The sequence below is a fragment of the Manis javanica genome, chromosome 10, assembly GCF_040802235.1.
Source record: "Manis javanica isolate MJ-LG chromosome 10, MJ_LKY, whole genome shotgun sequence".
NCBI lineage: Eukaryota > Metazoa > Chordata > Mammalia > Pholidota > Manidae > Manis > Manis javanica.
Window position 1 is genome coordinate 50,803,344 of NC_133165.1, and position 22,219 is coordinate 50,825,562.

General features: G+C 40.9%; 1 protein-coding gene across 3 annotated transcripts in view; it reads left to right on the top strand.

Moving 5' to 3' along the window:
• The window catches only part of COG7 (component of oligomeric golgi complex 7), an 85,300-nt gene that overhangs the window by 20,259 nt on the left and 42,822 nt on the right, over positions 1-22,219 (top strand). For all 3 annotated transcript variants that reach the window (XM_073215408.1, XM_073215409.1, XM_073215407.1), the window contains exons 5-6: positions 21,164-21,246; positions 21,984-22,106. In XM_073215408.1, coding sequence (XP_073071509.1) covers positions 21,164-21,246; positions 21,984-22,106 — 206 coding nt within the window. The remainder of the gene's footprint in view (positions 1-21,163; positions 21,247-21,983; positions 22,107-22,219) is intronic.

The following is a 22,219-nucleotide window of genomic DNA, read 5'->3' on the forward strand; positions in this document are numbered from 1 at the left end:
GCTGTTTTGTTCCTTCAGTTTTTCCTTTGTTCCTATACTCCTCAGATGAGTGACATCATTTGGTATTTCTCTTTCTCCGCTTGGCTTATTTCACTGAGCATAATACTCTCCAGCTCCATCCATGTTGCTGCAAATGGTTGGATTTTTCCACTTCTTATGGCTGAGTAGTATTCCATTCTGTATATGTACCACATCTTCTTTATCCATTCATCTACCGATGGACATTTAGGTTGCTTCCAATTCTTGGCTATTGTAAATAGTGCTGCGATAAACATAGGGGTGCATCTGTCTTTCTCAAACTTGATTGCTGCGTTCTTAGGGTAAATTCCTAGGAGTGGGATTCCTGGGTCAAAAGGTAGGTCTGTTTTGAGCATTTTGATGAACCTCCAAACTGCTTTCCACAATGGTTGAACTAATTTACATTCCCACCAGCAGTGTAGGAGGGTTCCCCTTTCTCCACAGCCTCGCCAACATTTGTTGTTGTTTGTCTTTTGGATGGCAGCTATCCTTACTGGTGTGAGGTGATACCTCATTGTAGTTTTAATTTGCATTTCTCTGATAATTAGCGATGTGGAGCATCTTTTCATGTGTCTCTTGGCCATCTGTATTTCTTTTTTGGAGAACTGTCTGTTCAGTTCCTCTGCCCATTTTTTAATTGGGTTATTTGTTTTTTGTTTGTTGAGGCGTGTGAGCTCTTTATATATTCTGGACGTCAAGCCTTTATCGGATCTGTCATTTTCAAATATATTCTCCCATACTGTAGGGTTCCTTTTTGTTCTATTGATGGTGTCTTTCGCTGTACAGAAGCTTTTCAGCTTAATGTAGTCCCACTTGCTCATTTTTGCTGTTGTTTTCCTTGCACGGGGAGATATGTTCAAGAAGAGATCACTCATGTTTATGTCTAAGAGGTTTTTGCCTATGTTTTTTTCCAAGAGTTTAATGGTTTCATGCCTTACATTCAGGTCTTTGATCCATTTTGAGTTTACCTTTGTATATGGGGTTAGACAATGGTCCAGTTTCATTCTCCTACATGTAGCTGTCCAGTTTTGCCAGCACCATCTGTTGAAGAGACTGTCATTTTGCCATTGTATGTCCATGGCTCCTTTATCAAATATTAATTGACCATATATGTTTGGGTTAATTTCTGGGGTCTCTAATCTGTTCCACTGGTCTGTGGCTCTGTTCTTGTGCCAGTACCAAATTGTCTTGATTACTATGGCTTTGTAGTAGAGCTTGAAGTTGGGGAGTGAGATCCCCCCTACTTTATTCTTCTTTTTCAGGATTGCTTTGGCTATTCGGGGTCTTTGGTGTTTCCATATGAATTTTTGAATTATTTGTTCCAATTCATTGAAGAATGTTGCTGGTAATTTGAGAGGGATTGCATCAAATCTGTATATTGCTTTGGGCAGGATGGCCATTTTGACGATATTAATTCTTCCTAGCCATGAGCATGGGATGAGTTTCCATTTATTAGTGTCCCCTTTAATTTCTCTTAAGAGTGACTTGTAGTTTTCAGAGTATAAGTCTTTCACTTCCTTGGTTAGGTTTATTCCTAGGTATTTTATTCTTTTTGATGCAATGGTTAATGGAATTGTTTTCCTGATTTCTCTTTCTATTGATTCGTTGTTAGTGTATAGGAAAGCTACAGATTTCTGTGTGTTGATTTTGTATCCTGCAACTTTGCTGTATTCCGATATCAGTTCTAGTAGTTTTGGAGTGGAGTCTTTAGGGTTTTTTATGTACAGTATCATATCATCTGCAAATAGTGACAGTTTAACTTCTTCTTTACCAATCTGGATTCCTTGTATTTCTTTGTTTTGTCTGATTGCCGTGGCTAGGACCTCCAGTACTATGTTAAATAACAGTGGGGAGAGTGGGCATCCCTGTCTGGTTCCCGATCTCAGTGGAAATGCTTTCAGCTTCTCGCTGTTCAGTATAATGCTGGCTGTGGGTTTATCATATATGGCCTTTATTATGTTGAGGTACTTGCCCTCTATTCCCATTTTGCTGAGAGTTTTTATCATGAATGGATGTTGAATTTTGTCAAATGCTTTTTCAGCATCTATGGAGATGATCATGTGGTTTTTGTCTTTCTTTTTGTTGATGTGGTGGATGATGTTGATGGATTTTCGAATGTTGTACCATCCTTGCATCCCTGGGATGAACCCCACTTGGTCATGGTGTATGATCCTTTTGATATACTGTTGAATTCTGTTTGCTAATATTTTATTGAGTATTTTTGCATCTACATTCATCAGGGATATTGGTCTGTAATTTTCTTTTTTGGTGGGGTCTTTGCCTGGTTTTGGTATTAGGGTGATGTTGGCTTCATAGAATGAGTTTGGGAGTATTCCCTCTTCTTCTATTTTGTGGAACACTTTAAGGAGAATGGGTATTATGTCTTCTCTGTGTGTCTGATAAAATTCCGAGGTAAATCCGTCCGGCCCCGGGGTTTTGTTCTTGGGTAGTTTTTTGATTACTGTTTCAATTTCTTTGCTCGTAATTGGTTTGTTTAACTTTTGTGTTTCTTCCTTGGTCAGTCTTGGGAGGTTGTATTTTTCTAGGAAGTTGTCCATTTCTTCTAGGTTTTCCAGCTTGTTGGCATATAGGTTTTCATAGTAGTCTTTAATAATTCTTCGTATTTCTGTGGAGTCTGTCGTGATTTTTCCATTCTCATTTCTGATTATGTTGATTTGTGTTGACTCTCTTTTTCTCTTAATAAGTTGGGCTAGAGGCTTATCTATTTTGTTTATTTTCTCAAAGAACCAGCTCTTGGTTTCGTTGATTTTTGCTATTGTTTTATTCTTCTCAATTTGGTTTATTTCTTCTCTGATCTTTATTATGTCCCTCCTTCTGCTGACTTTAGGCCTCATTTGTTCTTCTTTTTCCAGTTTTAATAATTGTGATGTTAGACTATTCATTTGGGATTTTTCTTCCTTCTTCAAGTGTGCCTGGATTGCTATATACTTTCCTCTTAAGACTGCTTTTGCTGCATCCCACAGAAGTTGGGGCTTAGTGTTGTTGTTGTCATTTGTTTCTATATATTCCTTGATCTCTATTTTGATTTGTTCATTGATCCATTGATTATTTAGTAGCATGTTGTTAAGACTCCATGTGTTTGTGAGCCTTTTTGTTTTCTTTGTAGAATTTATTTCTACTTTCATACCTTTGTGGTCTGAAAAATTGGTTGGTAGAATTTCAATATTGTGGAATTTACTGAGGCTCTTTTTGTGAGCTAGTATGTGGTCTATTCTGGAGAATGTTCCATGTGCACTTGAGAAGAATGTATATCCTGTTGCTTTTGGATGTAAAGTTCTATAGATGTCTATTAGGTCCATCTGTTCTAGTGTGTTGTTCAGTGCCTGTGTGTCTTTACTTATTTTCTGCCCGGTGGATCTATCCTTTGGGGTGAGTGGTGTGTTGAAGTCTCCTACAATGAATGCATTGCAGTCTATTTCCCTCTTTAGTTCTGTTAGTATTTGCTTCACATATGCTGGTGCTCCTGTATTGGGTGCATATATATTTAGAATGGTTATATCCTCTTGTTGGACTGAGCCCTTTATCATTATGTAGTGGCCTTCTTTATCTCTTGTTACTTTCTTTGTTTTGAAGTCTATTTTGTCTGATATTAGTACTGCAACCCCTGCTTTCTTCTCACTGTTGTTTGCCTGAAATATGTTTTTCCATCCCTTGACTTTTAGTCTATGCTTATCTTTGGGTTTAAGGTGAGTTTCTTGTAAGCAGCATATAGATGGGTCTTGCTTTTTTATCCATTCTATTACTCTATGTCTTTTGATTGGTGCATTAAGTCCATTTACATTTAGGGTGACTATTGAAAGATATGTACTTATTGCCATTGCAGGCTTTAGATTCGTGGTTACCAAAGGTTCAAGGTTAGCTTCTTTAGTATCTTACTGCCTAACTTAGCTCGCTTATTGAGCTTTTATATACACTGTCTGGAGATTCTTTTCTTCTCTCCCTTCTTATTCCTCCTCCTCCATTCTTCATATGTTGTGTGTTTTGTTCTGTGCTCTTTTTAGGGGTGCTCCCATCTAGAGCAGTCCCTGTAGGATGCCCTGTAGAGGTGGTTTGTGGGAAGCAAATTCCCTCAGCTTTTGCTTGTCTGGGAATTGTTTGATCCCACCATCATATTTAAATGATAGTCGTGCTGGATACAGTATCCTTGGTTCAAGGCCCTTCTGTTTCATTGCATTAAGTGTATCATGCCATTCTCTTCTGGCCTGTAGGGTTTCTGTTGAGAAGTCTGATGTTAGCCTGATTGGTTTTCCTTTATAGGTGACCTTTTTCTCTCTAGCTGCCTTTAAAACTCTTTCCTTGTCCTTGATCCTTGCCATTTTAATTATTATGTGTCTTGGTGTTGTCCTCCTTGGATCCTTTCTGTTGGGGGTTCTGTATAATTCCATGGTCTGTTCGATTATTTCCTCCCCCAGTTTGGGGAAGTTTTCAGCAATTATTTCTTCAAAGACACTTTCTATCCCTTTTCCTCTTTCTTCCTCTTCTGGTATCCCTATAATACGAATGTTATTCCTTTTGTATTGGTCACATATTTCTCTTAGTGTTGTTTCATTCCTGGAGATCCTTTTATCTCTCTCTATGTCAGCTTCTATACGTTCCTGTTCTCTGGCTTCTATTCCTTCAATGGCCTCTTGCATCTTATCCATTCTGCTTATAAATCCTTCCAGGGATTGTTTCACTTCTGTGATCTCTTTCCTGACATCTGTGATCTCCTTCCGGACTTCATCCCACTGCTCTTGCATTTTTCTCTGCATCTCATCCCATTGCTCTTGCATTTTTTTCTGCATCTCTGTCAGCATGTTCATGATTTTTATTTTGAATTCTTTTTCAGGAGGACTAGTTAGGTCTGTCTCCTTCTCAGGTGTTGTCTCTGTGATCTTTGTCTGCCTGTAGTTTTGCCTTTTCATGGTGATAGAGATAGTTTGCAGAGCTGGTACAAGTGACCGCTGGAAGAGCTTCCCTTCTTGTTGGTTTGTAGCCTTTTCCTGGGAGAATAGCGACCTCTAGTGGCTTGTGCTGGGCAGCTGTGCGCAGACAGGGCTTCTGCTTCCTGCCCAGTTGCTTTGGGGTTTATCTCCGCTGTTGCTGTGGGCTCGGCCTGGCTGGGGCTGTTCCTCCAAAATGGTGGAGCCCCGTTGGAGGGGGAGCAGCCAGGAGACTATTTATCTCCGTAAGGGGCCTCTGTGCTCCCTGCTGCCCAGGGGGTTAGAGTGCCCAGAGATCCCCAGATTCCCTGCCTCTGGTCTAAGTGACCTGTCCTGCCCCTTTAAGACTTCCAAAAAGCACTCTCCAAACCAAAACCACAACAGCAACAAAAAGGAAAAAACAAGCGATTTTTTTTGTTTGTTTGTTTTTGTCCTCAGGTGCCGGTCCCAGGCACCCGCTCACTGGTCCTGCTGCCCTGTCTCCCTAGCACCAGGGTCCCTGTCCTTTCAAGGCTTCCAAAAAGCACCCACCCACCGGTCCCATAGGGAAGGAATGCTCGATATTCTTTGTCCTCAGGCACTGGTCCCAGGCACCCGCTCACCAGTCCCGCCGCCCTGCCTCCCTAGCACCGGGGTCCCTGTCCCTTCAAGGCTTCCAAAAAGCACTCGCCAAAAAGAGAGAAAAAAAGGGGAAAAACGCGCGATTTCTTCCGTCCTCAGGTGCCAGTCTCAGGCACTCACCCACCGGTCCCACAGGGAAAAACGCGGGATATTCTTTGTCCTCAGGTGCCGGTCCCAGGCACCCGCTCACCAGTCCCGCCGCCCTGCCTCCCTAGCACCGGGGTCCCTGTCCCTTTTAGGCTTCCAAAAAGCACTCACAGAAAAGAGAAAAAAAAAGGGGAAAAACGCGCGATTTCCTCTGTCCTCAAGTGCCGGTCTCAGGCACCCGCCCACCGGTCCCGCAGGGAAAAACGTGGGATATTCTTTGTCCTCAGGCGCCGGTCCCAGGCACCCGCTCACCAGTCCCGCCACCCTGCCTCCCTAGCACTGGGGTCCCCGTCCCTTCAAGGCTTCCAAAAAGCGCTCGCCAAAAAGAAAAAAAAAAAAAAAAAAAAAAAAAAAGGGGAAAAACGCGCGACCTCCTCCGTCCTCAGGCTCCGGTCTCAGGCACCCGCCCGCCGGTCCCGCAGGGAGAAACGCGGGTGTTCTTTGTCCTCCAGCGCTGTTCCCAGGCACCTGCTCACCGGTCCCGCCACCCTACCTCCCCAGCAACGGGGGCCTGTCCCTCTAAGGCTTCCAAAAAGCGCTCGCCAAAAAAAAAAAAACCGCTCCGGTTTCTCTCCACCCGCCGGGAGCCGGGGGGAGGGGCGTTCGGGTCCCGCCGGGCTGGGGCTTGTGTCTTACCCCCTTCGCAAGGCGCTGGTTCCTTGCAGGTGTGGATGTGGTCTGGATGTTGTCCTGTGTCCTGTGGTCTCTATTTTAGGAAGATTTTTCTTTGTTATATTTTCATAGCTCTATGTGTTTTTTGGAGGAGATTTCCACTGCTCTACTCACACCGCCATCCTGGCTCCTTGAGATCGGGTCTTGCTTTTTTATCCATTCTATTACTCTGTGTCTTTTGATTAGTGCATTCAGTCCATTTACATTTAGGGTGATTATTGAAAGATACATACTTATTGCCATTGCATGCTTTAGATTTGAGGTTACCAAAAGGTCATGGTTAGGTTCTTTACTGTCTAACCATCTAACTTGACTTGCTTATTAAGCTATTGTATACAGTCTGATGATTCTTTATTTCTCTCCCTTCTTATTCTTCCTCCTCCGTTCTTTATATTTTAGGTGTTTTATTCTGTGCTCTTTTGTGTTTCTTTTGACTGCTTTTGTGAGTAGTTGATTTTATTTTTTGCCTTTAGTTAGTATTTGGTTGGTCTGGTTTCTTTGCTGTGATTATATTTTCTCTGGTGACATCTATTTAGCCTTAGAGTGCTTCCATCTACAGCAGTCCCTTTAAAATACCCTATAGAGGTGATTTGTGGGAGGCAAATTACCTGAACTTTTGCTTGTCTGGGAATTGTTTAATCTATCCTTCATATTTAAATGATAATCCTCCTGGGTACACTATCCTTGGTTCCAGGCCCTTCTGTTTCATTGCATTAAATACATCATGCCATTCTCTTCTGGCCTGTAAGGTTTCTGTTGAGAAGTCTGATGATAGCCTGTTGGGTTTTCCTTTGTAGGTGACCTTTTTTCTCTCTCTGGCTGCCTTTAATACTCTGTCCTTGTCCTTGATCTTTGCCATTTAAATTATTATGTGTCTTGGTGTTGTCCTCCTTGGGTCCCATCTGTTGGGAGTTCTGTGGGCTTCTGTGGTCTGAGAGACTATTTACTCCCCCAGTTTGGGGAAGTTTTCAGCCATTATTTCTTCAAATACCCTTTCTATCCCTTTTTCTCTCTCTTCTTCTTCTGGTACCCCTATAATGTGAATATTGTTCCATTTGGATTGGTCACACAGTTCTCTTAGTATTCTTTCATTCCTGGAGATCCTTTTATCTCTCTCTGCCTCAGCTTCTCTGCGTTCCTGTTCTCTGATTTGTATTCCATTAACAGCCTCTTGCACCTCATCCTGTCTGCTCTTAAGTCCTTCCAGAGATTGTTTTGTTTCTGTATCCTCCCTCCTAACTTGATTCTTTAGCTCTTGCATATTTCTCTGTAGGTCCATCAGCATGGTTATGACCTTTGTTTTGAATTCTTTTTTATGAAGATTGATTAAATCTATCTCCCTAGGCTCCCTCTCAGGGGTTGTCTGGGGGGAATCTGGACTTGATTAGATTCTTCTGCCTTTTCATGGCTATAGAGGTAGTCGTGGGCAGTTGGCACGTGTGTTAGCTGGGAGAACAAAGTTCCTCCCTGCTTGCTGGTCACCTTGCCCTCCTCGCTGCCTCTGCTGGTTACCTGCACCCGGGGAGCAGCTTCCGGTTTTATTTCCTGAGCTGCTGTGGGCGGGGCAGCTGTTGGGGCAGCCCAGAGCCGTGCATGGAGTGGCAGGCCCACCAGGTATGCTCTGCTGTGAGAACGGCAACTCTTAGCACCTTGTCCCGGTGTCCTCTGTCTGTGCACAGAGCCTCTGAGTCTTACCTGGGCAGCTGCAGAGTTGGCTCTGGGTGGCTGCTGTGGGCGTGGCTGCTGTAAGACTGCTCCCCTACTATGGCAGGGCCGCACTGGAGTGGGAATGGGCTGGAGATTGTTTATCGCCGTAAGGGGCTTCAGAGCTGTGCTGCCACCCAGGGGACTGGGGCACCTGGAGTTCCCCGGTATTCCCAGCTCCTAGGCTGAGTGTGCTGGGATGCTTCCATCCAGCTGTGGAGTCCCTGTCCATTTAAACTTTCAAAAAGCACTCGCTTTTCTTTTGTCCCAGGGGTGCCGACTGTGGGGACCTGCTTGCAGATTTTACTGTTCCGTTTCCCTAATATCCAGCACACTATGCAATGTGTGTCTGCACTCCCAGTGCGAATGACTAGGGCTGGGTATTTAGCAGTCTTGGGATTCCACTCCCTCCCCGCTCCAACTCCTCTCCTCCAGCCCGGGAGCTGGGGTGGGGGTGGTGCTCGGTCCCTCCAGGCCACGGTTTGTATCTTACCCCCTTCGTGAGGTGCTGAGTTATTGCAGATGTAGATGTACCTGGCTGTTGTACTGTATCTTGTGCTCTCTCTTTTAGTAATAGTATAGTTGTATTTGTTGTATTTTCAAAAATATATATGGTTTTGGGAGGAGATTTCCACTGCCCTACTCACGCTGCCATCTTGGCTCCTCCCCCATATGTCTTCTTGAGTCTGAGAAGTTGTATTCTTTGGGTAAATTTCAAGGAGTGGGATTCCCTGGTCAAATGGTATTTCTATTTTTAGTTTTTTGAGGATCCTCCATATTGCTTTCCACAATGGTTGAACTAGCTTACATTCCCACCAGCAGTGTAGGAGGGTTCCCCTTTCTCCACATCCTCATCAGCATTTGTTGTTCTTAATCTTTTCGATGCTGGCCATCCTTACTGGAGTGAGGTAATATCTCATTGTGTTTTTAATTTGCATTTCCCTGATGATTAGTGATGTGGAGCATCTTTTCATGTGTCTGTTGGCCTTCTGAATTTCTTCTTTGGAGAACTGTCTCTTCATATCCTCTGCCCATTTGTTAATCAGGTTATTTGCTTTTGGGATGTTGAGGCATGTAAGTTCTTTATATGTTTTGGATGTTAACCCCTTGTTGGGTATATCATTTACAAATATATTCTCCCAAACTATAGGATGCCTTTTTGTTCTGTTGATGGTGTCCTTTACTTTACAGAAACTTTTTGGTTTGATGTAGTCACATGAGTTCATTTTTGCTTTTCTTTCCCTTTCTTAAGGAGATGAGTTCAGGAAGAAGTTGCTTATGCTTATATTCAGGAGATGTTTGCCTATGTTGTCTCCTAAGAGTTTTATGGCTTCATGAGGTACATTCAGGTCTTTGATCCATTTTGGGTTTACTTTTGGGTATGGGGTTAAACAATAATCTAGTTTCATTCTCTTGCATGTAGCTGTCCGGTTTTGCCAACATCAGCTGTTGAAAAGGCTGTCATTTCCCCATTGTATGTCCATGGCTCCTTTATCATATATTAATTGACCATATATGGTTGGGTTTATATCAGGGCTCTCTAGTCTGTTCCATTGGTCTATGGGTCTGTTCTTGTTCCAGTACCAAATTGTCTTTGATTACTGTGGCTTGAAGTCGGTGAGCATAATTCCCCCTGCTTTATTCTTCCTTCTGAGAATTGCTTTGGCTATTCGGGGTCTTTTGTGGTTCCATATGAATTTTAGAACAATTTTCTCTAGTTCGTTGAAGAATGCTATTGGTATTTTGATAGGAATTGCTTTGAATCTGTAGATTGCTTTAGGCAGGATGGCCATTTTGACAATATTAATTCTTCCTATCCATGAGCATGGGATGTGTTTCCATTTATTGGTAACTTCTTTGATTTCTCTCATGAGTGTCTTGTAGTTTTCAGGGCATAGGTCTTTCACTTCCTTGGTTAGATTTATTCCTAGGTATTTTATTCTTTTTGATGCAACTGTGAATGGAATATTTTTCCTGATTTTTCTCTCTGCTAGTTCATTGTTAGTGTATAGGAATGCCACAGATTTCTGTGTATTAATTTTGTATCCTGCAGTTTTGCTGAATTCAGATAATAGTTGTAGTAGTTTTGGAGTGGATTCTTTTGGTTTTTTTGTGTGCAATATCATGTTATCTGCAAACAGGGACAGTTTAACTTTTTCCTTGCCAATCTGGATACCTTTTATTTCTTTGTGTTGTCTGATTGCTATGGCTAGGACCTCCATAACTATGTTGAATAGAAGTGGGGAAAGTGCGCATCCTTGTCTTGTTTCTGATCTTAAAGGAAAAGCTTTCAGCTTCTTGCTGTTAAGTATAACGTTGACTGTGGGTTTGTTATATATGGCCTTTATTATGTTGAGGTACTTGCCCTCTGTACCCATTTTATTGACAGATTTTATCATGAATAGATGTTGATTTTTGTCAAATGCTTTTTCAGCATCTATGGAGATGATCATGTGGTTTTTGTCCTTTTTGTTGATGTGGTGGATTATGTTGATGGATTTTCGAATGTTGTACAATCTTTGCATCCCTGGCATAAATCCAACTTGATCATGATTGATGATATTTTTGATGTATTTTTGAATTCAGTTTCTAATATTTTGTTGAGTATTTTGCATCTATGTTCATCAGGGATATTGGCCTGTAATTTTCTTTTTTTGTGGGGTCTTTGCCTAGTTTTGGTGTTAGAGTAATGCTGGCCTCATATAATGAGTTTGGAAGTATTCCCTCTTCTTCTACTCTTTGGAAAACTTAAAGGAGGATGGGTATGAGGTCTTCACTTAATGTTTGATAAAATTCAGCGGTGAAGCCATCTAGTCCTGGGGTTTTGTTCTTAGGTAGTTTTTTGATTAACAGTTTGATTTTGTTGCTGGTAATTGCTCTGTTCAGATTTTCTGTTTCTTCCTTGGTCAGCCTTGGAAGGTTGTGTTCTTCTAGAAAGTTGTCCATTTCTTCTAGGTTATCCAGTTTGTTAGCATACAATTGTTCATAGTATTCTCTAATAATTCTTTGTATTTCTGTGGTGTCCGTAGTGATTTTTCCTTTCTCATTTCTGATTCTGTTTATGTGTGTAGATTCTCTTTTTTTTCTTGATAAGTTTGCCTAGGAGTTTATGTATTTTGTTAATTTTCTCGAAGAACCAGCTCTTGCTTTCATTGATTCTTTCTATTGTTTTATTCTTCTCGATTTTATTTATTTCTGCTCTAATCTTTATTATGTCCCTCCTTCTATTGACTTTGGGCCTCATGTGTTCTTCTTTTTCTAGTTTCATTAATTGTGAGTTTAGACTGCTTATATGGGATTGTTCTTCTTTCCTGAGGTAGGCCTGTATTGTAATATACTTTCCTCTTAGCATGGCCCTGGCTGCTTCCCACAGATGTTTTGGTGTTGAATTATTGTTGTTATTTGTCTCCATATATTGCTTGATCTCTGTTTTTACTTGGTCATTGATGCATTGGTTATTTAGGAGCATGTTGTGAAACCTCTGTGTGTTTGTGGGCTTTTTCATTTTCTTTGCATAATTTATTTTTGGTTTCATACTTTTGTGGTCTGAGAAACTGGTTGGTACAATTTCAGTCTTTTTTGAATTTACTGAGGCTCTTTTTGTGGCCTTGTATATGATCTATTCTTGAAAATGTTCCATGTGCACTTGAGAAGAATGTGTATTCTGCTATGTTTGGGTGTAGAGTTCTATAGATTTCTGTTAGGTCCATGTCTTCTAATATGTTGTTCAGTGCCTCTCTGTCCTTACTTATTTTCTGTCTGGTTGATCTGCCCTTCAGAGTGAGTTGAGTGTTGATGTCTCCTAGAATGACTGCATTGCATTCTATTTCTCCTTTTAATTCAGTTAGTATTTGTTTCACATACATAGGTGCTCCTATGTTGGGAGCATAGATATTTATAATGGTTATATCTTCTTGTTGGATTGACCCCTTTATCATTATGTAATTCCTTCTTTGTCTCTTGTGAATTTATTTGCTTTGAAGTCTATTTTGTCTGATACAAGTACTGTAACTCCTGCTTTTTTCTCCCTAGTAGTTGCATGAAATATCTTTTTCCATCCCTTCACTTTTAGTCTGTGTATGTCTTTGGGCTTAAAGTGAGTCTCTTGTAGGCAGCAGATAGATGGGTCAGTGACTCTATGTCTTTTGATTGGTGCATTCAGTCCATTTACATTTAGGGCAATTATTGATAGGTATGTACTTATTGCTATTGCAGACTTTAGATTCATGGTTACCAGTGGTTCAAGGTTAACTTCCTTACTATTTAAGAGTCTAACTTAACTCACTTAATATGCTATTACAAACACAACTAAAGGTTCTTTTTTTTTTTTCCCTCTTCCTTTTTCTTCCTCCTCCATTCTTTTTATATTAGGTATCATATTCTGTACTACTCTTTTTCTATCCTTTGATTGACTCTGGGGATAGTTAATTTAATTTTGTATTTGCTTGTAATTAGCTGTTGTACTTTCTTTACTGTGGTTTTATTACCTCTGGTGACAGCTATTAAACCTTAGGAACACTTCCACCTATAGCAGTCACTCCAAAATAGACTGTAGAGATGGTTTGTGGGAGGTAAATTCTCTCAGCTTTTAGGTATCTGAAAATTGTTTAATTCCTCCTTCAAATTTAAATGATAATCTTGCTGGATAAAGTAATCTTGGTTTAAGGCCCTTCTGCTTCATTGTATTAAATACATCATGTCACTCCCTTCTGGCCTGTAAGATTTCTGTTGAGAAGTCTAATGATAGCCTGATGGGCTTTCCTTTGTATATGATCTTATTTCTCTGTCTGGCTGCTTTTAGTAGTCTGTCCTTATCCTTAATCTTTGCCATTTTAATTAGTATATGTCTTGGTGTTGTCTTCCTTGGGTCACTTGTGTTTGAAGATCTGTGAACCTCCATGGCCTGAGAGAGACTGTCTATTTACCCAGCAAGTATCTCCTCAAAGACCCCTTCTATCCCTTTTTCTCTCTCTTCTATTTCTGGTGTTCCTGTAATGTGAATATTGTTCTGTGTGGATTGGTCACACAGTTCTCTCAATATTCTTTCATTCTTAGAGATCCTTTTTTCTCTCTGTGCCTCAGCTTCTTTGTATTCCTCTTCTCTAATTTCTATTTCATTTATCGTCTCCTCCACCATATCTAATCTGCTTTTAATACCCCCCATTGTGCTCTTCAACAATTGGATCTCCGACCTGATTTCATTCCTGAATTCTTGAATGTCTTTCCATACCTCCATGAGTATGTTAATGAATTTTATTTTGAACTCCCTTTCAGGAAGATTCACGAGGTCGATTTCACTTAAATCTTTCTCAGGAGTTGTATTAATAATTTTACTCTGAACCAGGTTCCTTTGGCATTTCATATTTGTATATGTCGCACTCTAGTGCCCAGAAGCTCTTTTCTCTGGAGCTGCTCAGCCCCTGAAGCAATGTTGGGGGCTACAGGGGAGTGGTATTGATGCCTGGGGGGAGGGAAGAGCTGTTTCCTGCTTCCCGGCTGCTATACCTGTCTCCACTGCCTGAACCAGTGGGCCAAGCACACAGGTATAAGCCTCTATGCTTTGCATTTGTAGTTGGTGTAGACAGGTCTTCTCTCTGGCTGTCCTAATGCCAGAGTAGGGTTTGTTGGTTTGCATGCCATGTGTGGCTGGCCGGGAGAAAGGCACAGTAGGCTACATATCATGGACGGGGTCCTTGGAGCTGTGTAGCCAGCCAGGGAGCTGGAGCATCTGAAAATCATGAAAGCTCTCAACCTGCTGGGCAGAGTGCACCCAGACAATTTTGTCAACCTGTCCTTTCTCCTGAGCAGTAAGCTCTGTGCAGTCTTTGCCCCTTTAGCAGCCTTGTTGCCAAGGGCTTCTTTGTTAGGAAGTCTCTCAGACTGCCCGCCTTTCTTTTGTCCCAGAGCAGCTGGATATGGATCCCTGCTTTTGTCAAGTGGCTGGAATCTCAGTCTCTCCAGGAATTCCCACTGTCTTAGCTTTCCAGTCCCCTAATCATGAGAGTATCATGAATGCACCATGAAATGTAGATTTGTGCTCCCAGAGCAGATCTCTGGAGTTAGGTATTCAGCAGTTCCAGGCCTCCACTTCTTCCCCACTCAGTTTCTCTTCCTCCCACCAGTGAGCTAGGGTGGAGGAAGGGCTTGGTCCTGCCGGGCCACAGCTTTGGTACTTTACCCTGTACCGTGAGGTCTGCTCTTTTCTCCAGGTGTATGCAGTCTGGCGCAGTCCTCTTTCCTGTTTCTGTTTCAGGATTAGTTTTATTAATAATATTTTCATATTATATGCGGTTTTAGGAAGAAGCCTCTGTCTAACTTCTCACTCCGCCGTCTTTAGTCCTCCTATGAAATTGTTTTCTTAATTTCCTTTTCATATTGTTGATTGTTCGTATATAGAAACATAATTGATTTTTGCTTGTTGATTTTGTATCCTGCAGCTTTGCTGAATTTGTTCAGTTTTGACAGGTTTCTGTGGAATTTCTATATATACAGGTTTTAGGGCTTTCTATATATAAGATCATATCATCTGCAAACAAAGGTACTTTCACTTCTTCCTTTCCTATTTGGATGCTTTTTATTTATTTTTTCTTGCCTAATTGCTCTGGCTAGGACTTCCAATACTGAGTTGAATAGAGGGGGCAAAAACAGGCATCCTTGTCTCATTCCTGATCTCAGAGGAAATAGAGAAATGGTCTTTCACCACTGAGTATTATGTTAGCCGGGGGGCTTTTCATATATAGCCATTATTATGTTGAGACAGTTTGTTTCTATTCCTAATTTGTTGAATTATATCATGAAAGAGTGTTAAATTTTATCAGATACTTTTCTGCATCATTTGAGATGATCATGTAGATTTTTTCCTTCATTCTGTTAATGAGGTATATTACATTGCTTGATTTGCATATGTTGAACTATGCTTTCATTTCAGGCACAAATCTTACTTTGTCATGGTGTATCGTCCTTTTAATGTGCTGTTGAACTTGGTTTGCTTATATTTTGTTGAAGGTTTTTGTATTAATATTCATCAGGTATATTGGTATATAAGTTTCTTTTCTTATAATGTCTTTGTCCAGCTTTGGTATCAAAGTACTGCTGGACTCATAGAATATAAGTTAGGAAATGTTACCTCCTCTTCAATTTTTTGGAAGAGTTTGAGAAGTACTGGTATTAATTCTTCTTTAAGTGATAGAATTCATCAGTGAAACCATCTGGTGTGCTTTTCTTTTATGAGAGGTTTTTGATTACTGATTCAATCTCCTTGTTAGATTTAGGTCTATTCAGAGTTCTTACCTGTTTCCTCATGATTCAGTGTGGGTAGGTTGTGTTTCTAAGAATTTGTCCGTTTCATCTGGTTTATACAATTTGATGGTATATAATTGTTCATAGTATTTTCTTATCCTTCTATCTGTAAAATCAGTAGTACTGTCCCCTCTCATTTCTGATTTTATGTCTCTGAGTCTTCTCTTATTTCCTTAGGGAATGTAAAAGTTTGCCAATTTTGTCCATCCTTTTCAAAGAACCAACACTTGATTTGATTTTTCTCTTTTGTTTCTGTGTGTTCTCTATATTATTTATCTCTGTTCTTACCTTTATTATTTCCTCCCTGTGCTAGCTTTGGGTTTAGCTTGTTCTTTTTTTTTTCTCTCGCTCTTTAAGATGAAGAGGTTGGATTGTTGATTTGAGATCTTCTTTTTAAGTGTACACATTTACAGCTATAAATTAGATCTTAGCGCTGCCCTTGTGGCATCCCATAAGTTTTGTTGTGTCATGTTTTTGTTTCACTCATCCTAACATATTTTCTAATTTCCCCTGTGGTATCTTCTTTGAGTTATTGGTTGTTAAGAGTGTGTTGTCTAATTTTGATGTATTTGTAAATTTTCCACTTTTCTTTCTTCTGTTGATTTCTAGTTTTATTCCATTGTGACTGGAAAACATACTGTATTATATGATTCCAGTCTTTTAAACTTGATTTAGCCTTGTTTTCTGGACTACAATATGGTCTTTCCTGGAGAATGTTCAGTGGGCACTTGAGAGAAATGCTGTCATTGGGTGGAGTGTTCTATAGATGTCTGTTAGGTCTAACTGGTTTATAGTGGTGTTCAAGTCCTCTACTTCCTTATTGTCTTCTCTCTGGTTTTTCTTTTTTCTTTTGGTATCATTAACTTACAATTACATGAGCAACATTATGGTTACTAGACTCCCCCCATCATCAAGTTCCCACCACATACCCCATTATAGTCACTGTCCATCAGCATAGTAAGATGCTGCAGAATCACTACTTGTCTTCTCTGTGTTGTACAGCCCTCCCCGTGCCCCCCTACATTATGTCTGCTAATCGTAATGCCGCTTTTCCCCCTTATCCCTCCCTTCCCACCCATCCTCCACAGTCCCTTTCCGTTTGGTAACTGTAAGTCCATTCTTGGGTTCTGTGAGTCTGCTGCTGTTTTGTTCCTTCAGTTTTTTTCTTTGTTCTTATACTCCACAGATTAGTGAAATCATTTGATACTTGTCTTTCTCCACCTGGCTTATTTCACTGAGCATAATACCCTGTAGCTCCATCCATGTTGTTACAAATGGTAGGATTTGTTTTCTTCTTATGGCTGAATAATATTCCATTATGTATATGTACCACATCTTCTTTATCCATTCATCTACTGATGGACACTTAGGTTGCTTCCATTTCTTGGCTATTGTAAATAGTGCTGCGATAAACATAGGGGGTCATATGTCTTTTTCAAACTGGGCTGCTGCATTCTTAATCTCTAGTTTTTCTTGAGGTGCTCTCTTGATGTACTTTCTGCGTGCTCTGGTTCCTTTACTTTTTTCTCTCCCTGTGGTACTTTTGCATGGTACCATCATGGAGTTTTTTTTGTTTTTGTTTCTGCTTATTCATATTTGCATGTGGGTGCTTTTTTCTGGGCCTGCTATTTACTGAAATAGTGTGCATGGGATTTCCTTGGATGCCCCTCCTTATTTACCTGGGCTTTGTTGAGAGCTTTCCTCTTGCTCTTGAGTTGAAGGCTACATTCTCTATTGTGCTTTTTAGTTGCCTAAAGAGAATGGACTCAGTACTCATCTCCAGCCTTTTCATTCTATATCTACCCATTTGAGTCTTTTCCTCCTTAGCAGGATTCTAAGGCTGGACTTGGGCCTTTGGAAAGTCACCATCTGGCAGCTTTGTTCCTCGCATTTTCTCATGATAACTTTGTTGGAACTACAGATCCATGGAGCACATTTGTGTGGTTGGGGTGTATGTTCAGTTATATGGGGTTGGGGAAGTAGGAGTTAGGGTGGAGGTGGGGTGGCTGCATGAATTTAAGTGGTTTCCCTTTCCTTCTGAGTAAGTTGCTTTTTGGAGCTGGAAGCAGCTTTGAGTGATGCCCTCTGGGTCAGGATCATGGGCTTTGGTTTTGAGGGTAAGCTGTTTTTAACAGCTTTTGTTCATAAATTTGAACCAGCCTGGATTTCAGATCCAACTCTTTGTAGGCAGGATGCCAGTTCAGAAGGAGGAAATGACACTTCTCAGCCCTGCAGGCTGTCACCACAGCTGGGCTGAGGTGGAAACAGGTCTTCTTCCCACACCTTGCCCGGACCTCCTTTTGCTTCCTGTGCTTGCCTCTTCGTTCCATGCTGCTCTAGTTACATACAGAGTTCTGCCAGCATCCCCACTCATCTGGGGCCAAAATGAGTAACTATGTGATAGCATTCTCTCAAGTTTGTGGTTACAGATATTTTTCTGGCTTCAACACAGATGAAATGGTGTGTTACTCTTCTGATGGCTAATTTTGGTGAGTACCAGGAAGGGTTTCCCCCTGCCCAAGATAATGTGCTTTTAATCAGCCATCTTTCCTGGAAGGCTAAGTTGTTTCTTTATCTAACAATTTTTAAAGGGAAATCTCATAAATTAGTACATCCCCAACACATTACTTGTTTCCTTCTCCCCAAGAGTGACAGTTTCCAAGTATACATGCCTACTTCATTTTGTATAACCAATAAATTCAATTAAGTTGAAGAAACTTTTTGTACCATAATTTTACATGTGGCAGGAAGATTCATTTATTTAAGTGATCTTATGAAAACAAAAAACATTGTAAAGACACACAGTCATTTTCTAACTCATGGATTCTTGTCTGTTAACGTGAGACCTACTGGCAGGTCTCTGGAGTTTAGTAGGGTTATCTCCTCACTGTTTGCTGTTGCAGATTTTCCTTCTCAGTTTTTTGGTGTTTCCCAGAGATAAAGGGGAACAGTTGTAAAAGAAGGATGTAAAAGGTTAGGCACCTCTTAGCTCAGTCTTTTTTTCCTTTCCTTCTTTTTAGTTCCAAAACTGTGGCATCTGTGCTTTGGCCAGCAGAGGGCAGATGAGAGCAAGAGATGGTTGTGCAGCCTCTTGGTCCACCTCTTGTCTTTCAGCAGGAAGCCTGGAAGCAAGTGCTTTGTTTAGTCATTTCCTCTGCCTGTAGGGAAGTATATAAGAAGCTACTTGATATTAAACCCATTCAATGGGCTCTTCCAGTCCACTACTATGTGTGGAATGCCGATGTTTACCAAATTATTTACTTATTTGCTCAGGCCACTAAATCTCTGAACGTTTTGGAGTTCAGTTTGTTTTTTTACACTTCCCATCCGGTATAACCAAAGTAGAGATTTTCGAAGGGATACCTAACTTGTAAACATTTAAAAATGTTAAGTGAGGAATAGCAGGGAATGTAAAGATGAATAAGATAGCCATCTGTGAACCTGTGCAACTCAAGAAACAAGTCATGTAGTATAAATACAGTGGGGGGACAGGAATGGGATACCAGTTATAGACATTTCTCTTCAAGGGTGGGGGAAAATGGAAGGGAAAAAGGATAGCAACCTTCAGGGACCTTCAGCTTGGTTGAGGGTGAGCCTGAGAGAGAGCAAGTACACAGTCTTATTGCAAGATGGAATGTGAAAATTGCCTTAGGCATCCCTGGGATCCAGGAAAATCTAAGAAGCTTCTATAAAAGAGCCAGTGTATGTGCAGGACCGAAAGGTAGATAAATTTTAAGCAATTTTAAAAATTGTTTCTGATTATTAAAGCAATACATATATAGGTTATTGAAAACTTGAAAAGTACAGAAAATATAAAAAAGAAAGTGATTTATTAGTAGTAAACTTACCACCCAGAGATGACTATTAGTATTTTCTTCCAGTTTTTTCCTTTATGTACCTATATATATATTTTTTATGTACCTATATTTTTAAGGATAGGTATGTACATTGATTATGTACAATTTTGTGGGGGTTTTGTCCCCAGTTGGTAATATAGCATGAGTGTTTCCCCCTGGGTATAAGATTTTGGTAGGTGGGGAGAAGCAATTAGGCCTGAGGGAACCACATATATTTGGATGGTAGAGAAATGGGAAAACTCAGGGACTATTTTGGGAATAATGATTAAACCTATTTTAGTGAAGTGAATGTTGGGAAATGGTCAGAGGTAAGCCTGGAAGGGAAGGTTGCAGACAGAGGATAGTTCGCCTTAGACAGATAAAGGAATTTCTATTCAAGGAATAATTTTATCACTGTTAAAAATTTGTTGGTCTATGGAGGAATGTGGCAGAGTGGAAGGGGAATTGACTTTGGAGATGGACAGACCTGGTTTTAAATCTTTGGACTGCTGTATATTAGCAATGAGACCTCAATTTCTTCCTCCATAAAATGAGTATGCAATATACATCACATGATTCTTGGGAGGATTAAGTGAGAACAGGTGCACAGTCAAATTCTACTCTATTTGTTTCAAGAAATGACAGATTCTACTCTATTGGGTAGACATTTTCAAATTTGTAGTTATATATTTAGACCAGTAAGCATTGTAGCAGTTTTCTTTCTGAAACCATTCTTTGGATATACCAAAATGTTGAAAGTGTTTAACAGTGTGATAGGATTATAGGCAGTTTTTTCTTCTTACTTATTTTCTGTTTTCCATTTTTCCACCATGAACTGCTTATTTTCCACCATGCTGCTTATTGCTGAAAAACAATGGTATTTAAAACAATTATTAATTTACTACATTTTTTGAGTGCCTACCAGCACATGGTGCTAATTTGTAGGAAGAGTGAAACAAAATAGGGAAAAGGTCACAGCCCTCATGGAGCTTATATCTTGAAGGGTGACAAAGGCAGTATGCTGCTATACAAGTAACTAAATAAGAATAATGTAGATCGTGATTACTCCACAAAGGGGAAGATATGAAAGGGAATAGCTAGAGGAACCTTAATTTAGGTTGGCTGATTGGGGAAGGCCCTTGTGATGCGGCCTGAGCCGTATGGAGAGCCAGATCATCCTATACATAGTGAGTGCAAAGGTCTGGGGGCAGTAAAGATCATTATTTGTTCTTGGCACCTGACAGAAGTTCTGCTCATGTTAGCAATTTTTAGTTCAAATAAATACTATATTGAGTCACATGAAATTGCTGTTTTTATAGGTCAAAATTGTTTCGTGTAGTTCAGCCTGTACTGTAGTTTAGCAGTCCTGCCATTGACCTGTTCTCTGGGCCTCAGTTTCCTTCTTGTCAAATGATGTCAATTGATGATTATTTTAGATACCTTTCTGTCCTGACATTTTATGATTCTAGTCAAAGCGAGGAGGAGGTGAGGCAGGTGAACTGCCTAAAGCACAAAATTTATGGATGCTCACCCCTTGCCCTTGCACAACCCTGAGAGTGAGAGTCTCCTTCAGTTTAAAGCCTGGACTCACCTATGCTGCGACTCCATTGTGGCCCTGATTCGAGCTCATTTCACTGTTCACATGTAAGAATTACTTTGCAGGTGCATAATCCTAACTATATTGACACTTATCAATGCACTATTCTAAACAAGCCAAGGCTTGCAGCATCCAGTTGTGTCACATACTCTGCCCTTGACTGGATTTGTTTTTCATATTGTGATCTTCATGCATGAGTTAATTCATCGTTGAGGTGGGAATTTCTGAATACCTGCTTACATGTGCCCACATTTATCCTGATGAATTTTTTTTTTTTGGTTGCAGCAGAAAACAGCATATATACATTTTATGTCATTCTCCTTTAGATCAGTCCAAAGTGTTTGTGAAGGTGTTTACTGAAATTGACCGGATGCCCCAACTTCTTGCATACTACTACAAATGTCACAAGGTGAGAAGCTGTGGGTAATTACGATTGTGGGATATTTATAACACTGGGCTACAGGACCCCAGTTTCATGTGCAACGTAAAAATACTGGCCTTGTTGACTTCTGGCCTTTTCTTCTTAGCCGGTAGGGGGTGCTCTTGGTCCAGCCTGTGAAGTCATTAAAAAATATCATTGGTTTTCAGTCTCTCTGGAACCTATAGCTGCATTTCATTTACAGACTGAAAAGTTGTTTTAATTTTTTCCATTTTTGTCTTTTAAGGGAGGTTTGTGTCTTAAGCTTTATTATGCCCTCAGCAAGCCATAAGAATTGTGTCATGTTTTCTAGGGCTGTTGAAACTGAAAAACATAGTTTCCTGGGCTGACTTAATTTCTTCAAGTCCAATGCTCATGTATTTTTTAAGCAGTGGTGTTAGGACATGAAGCTAAAACACACACTCACGCACACCTCCCAGGTCCATTCAGAAGAGTGGTAGCAAGCTGAATGGAAGTACTGGCATGCTTTTGGGGCAAGATGAAAGAAAGGATCACTTCAGGGGTAACAGATTCAAGCCTTGATGGATAATCAGAGCAGGTGAGTTTTTTTCCCTGCCCTTTTTTGAAGCAAAGGTCATCAGTAGGTCCCTGACTGTTCAGGAGAGGGGCAGTGCTGAATCACCTGCCATGGTAGGAGAGCAGGGTGGCTTTAACAGGCAGTGTGTCCTGGTGTCCCCAGTAAGGCCCCCTTTGTCTCGCCTCTGCAGGTACAGCTTCTGGCAACCTGGCAAGAGCTGTGCCAGAGTGACCTACCCCTGGAGCGGCAGCTCACTGGACTGTACGACGCCCTGCTGGGTGCTTGGCACACGCAAACCCAGTGGGCCATGCAGGTAACAGCTCTTTGGTGCTTTAGGGGGAACCAGCCGTGGTGACCAGGGAAATGGGTGGCTGCCTTGGGAGTGGTCTTTCTCAGCTGCTGGGCACTGCTGAGGAACCTCCCTGT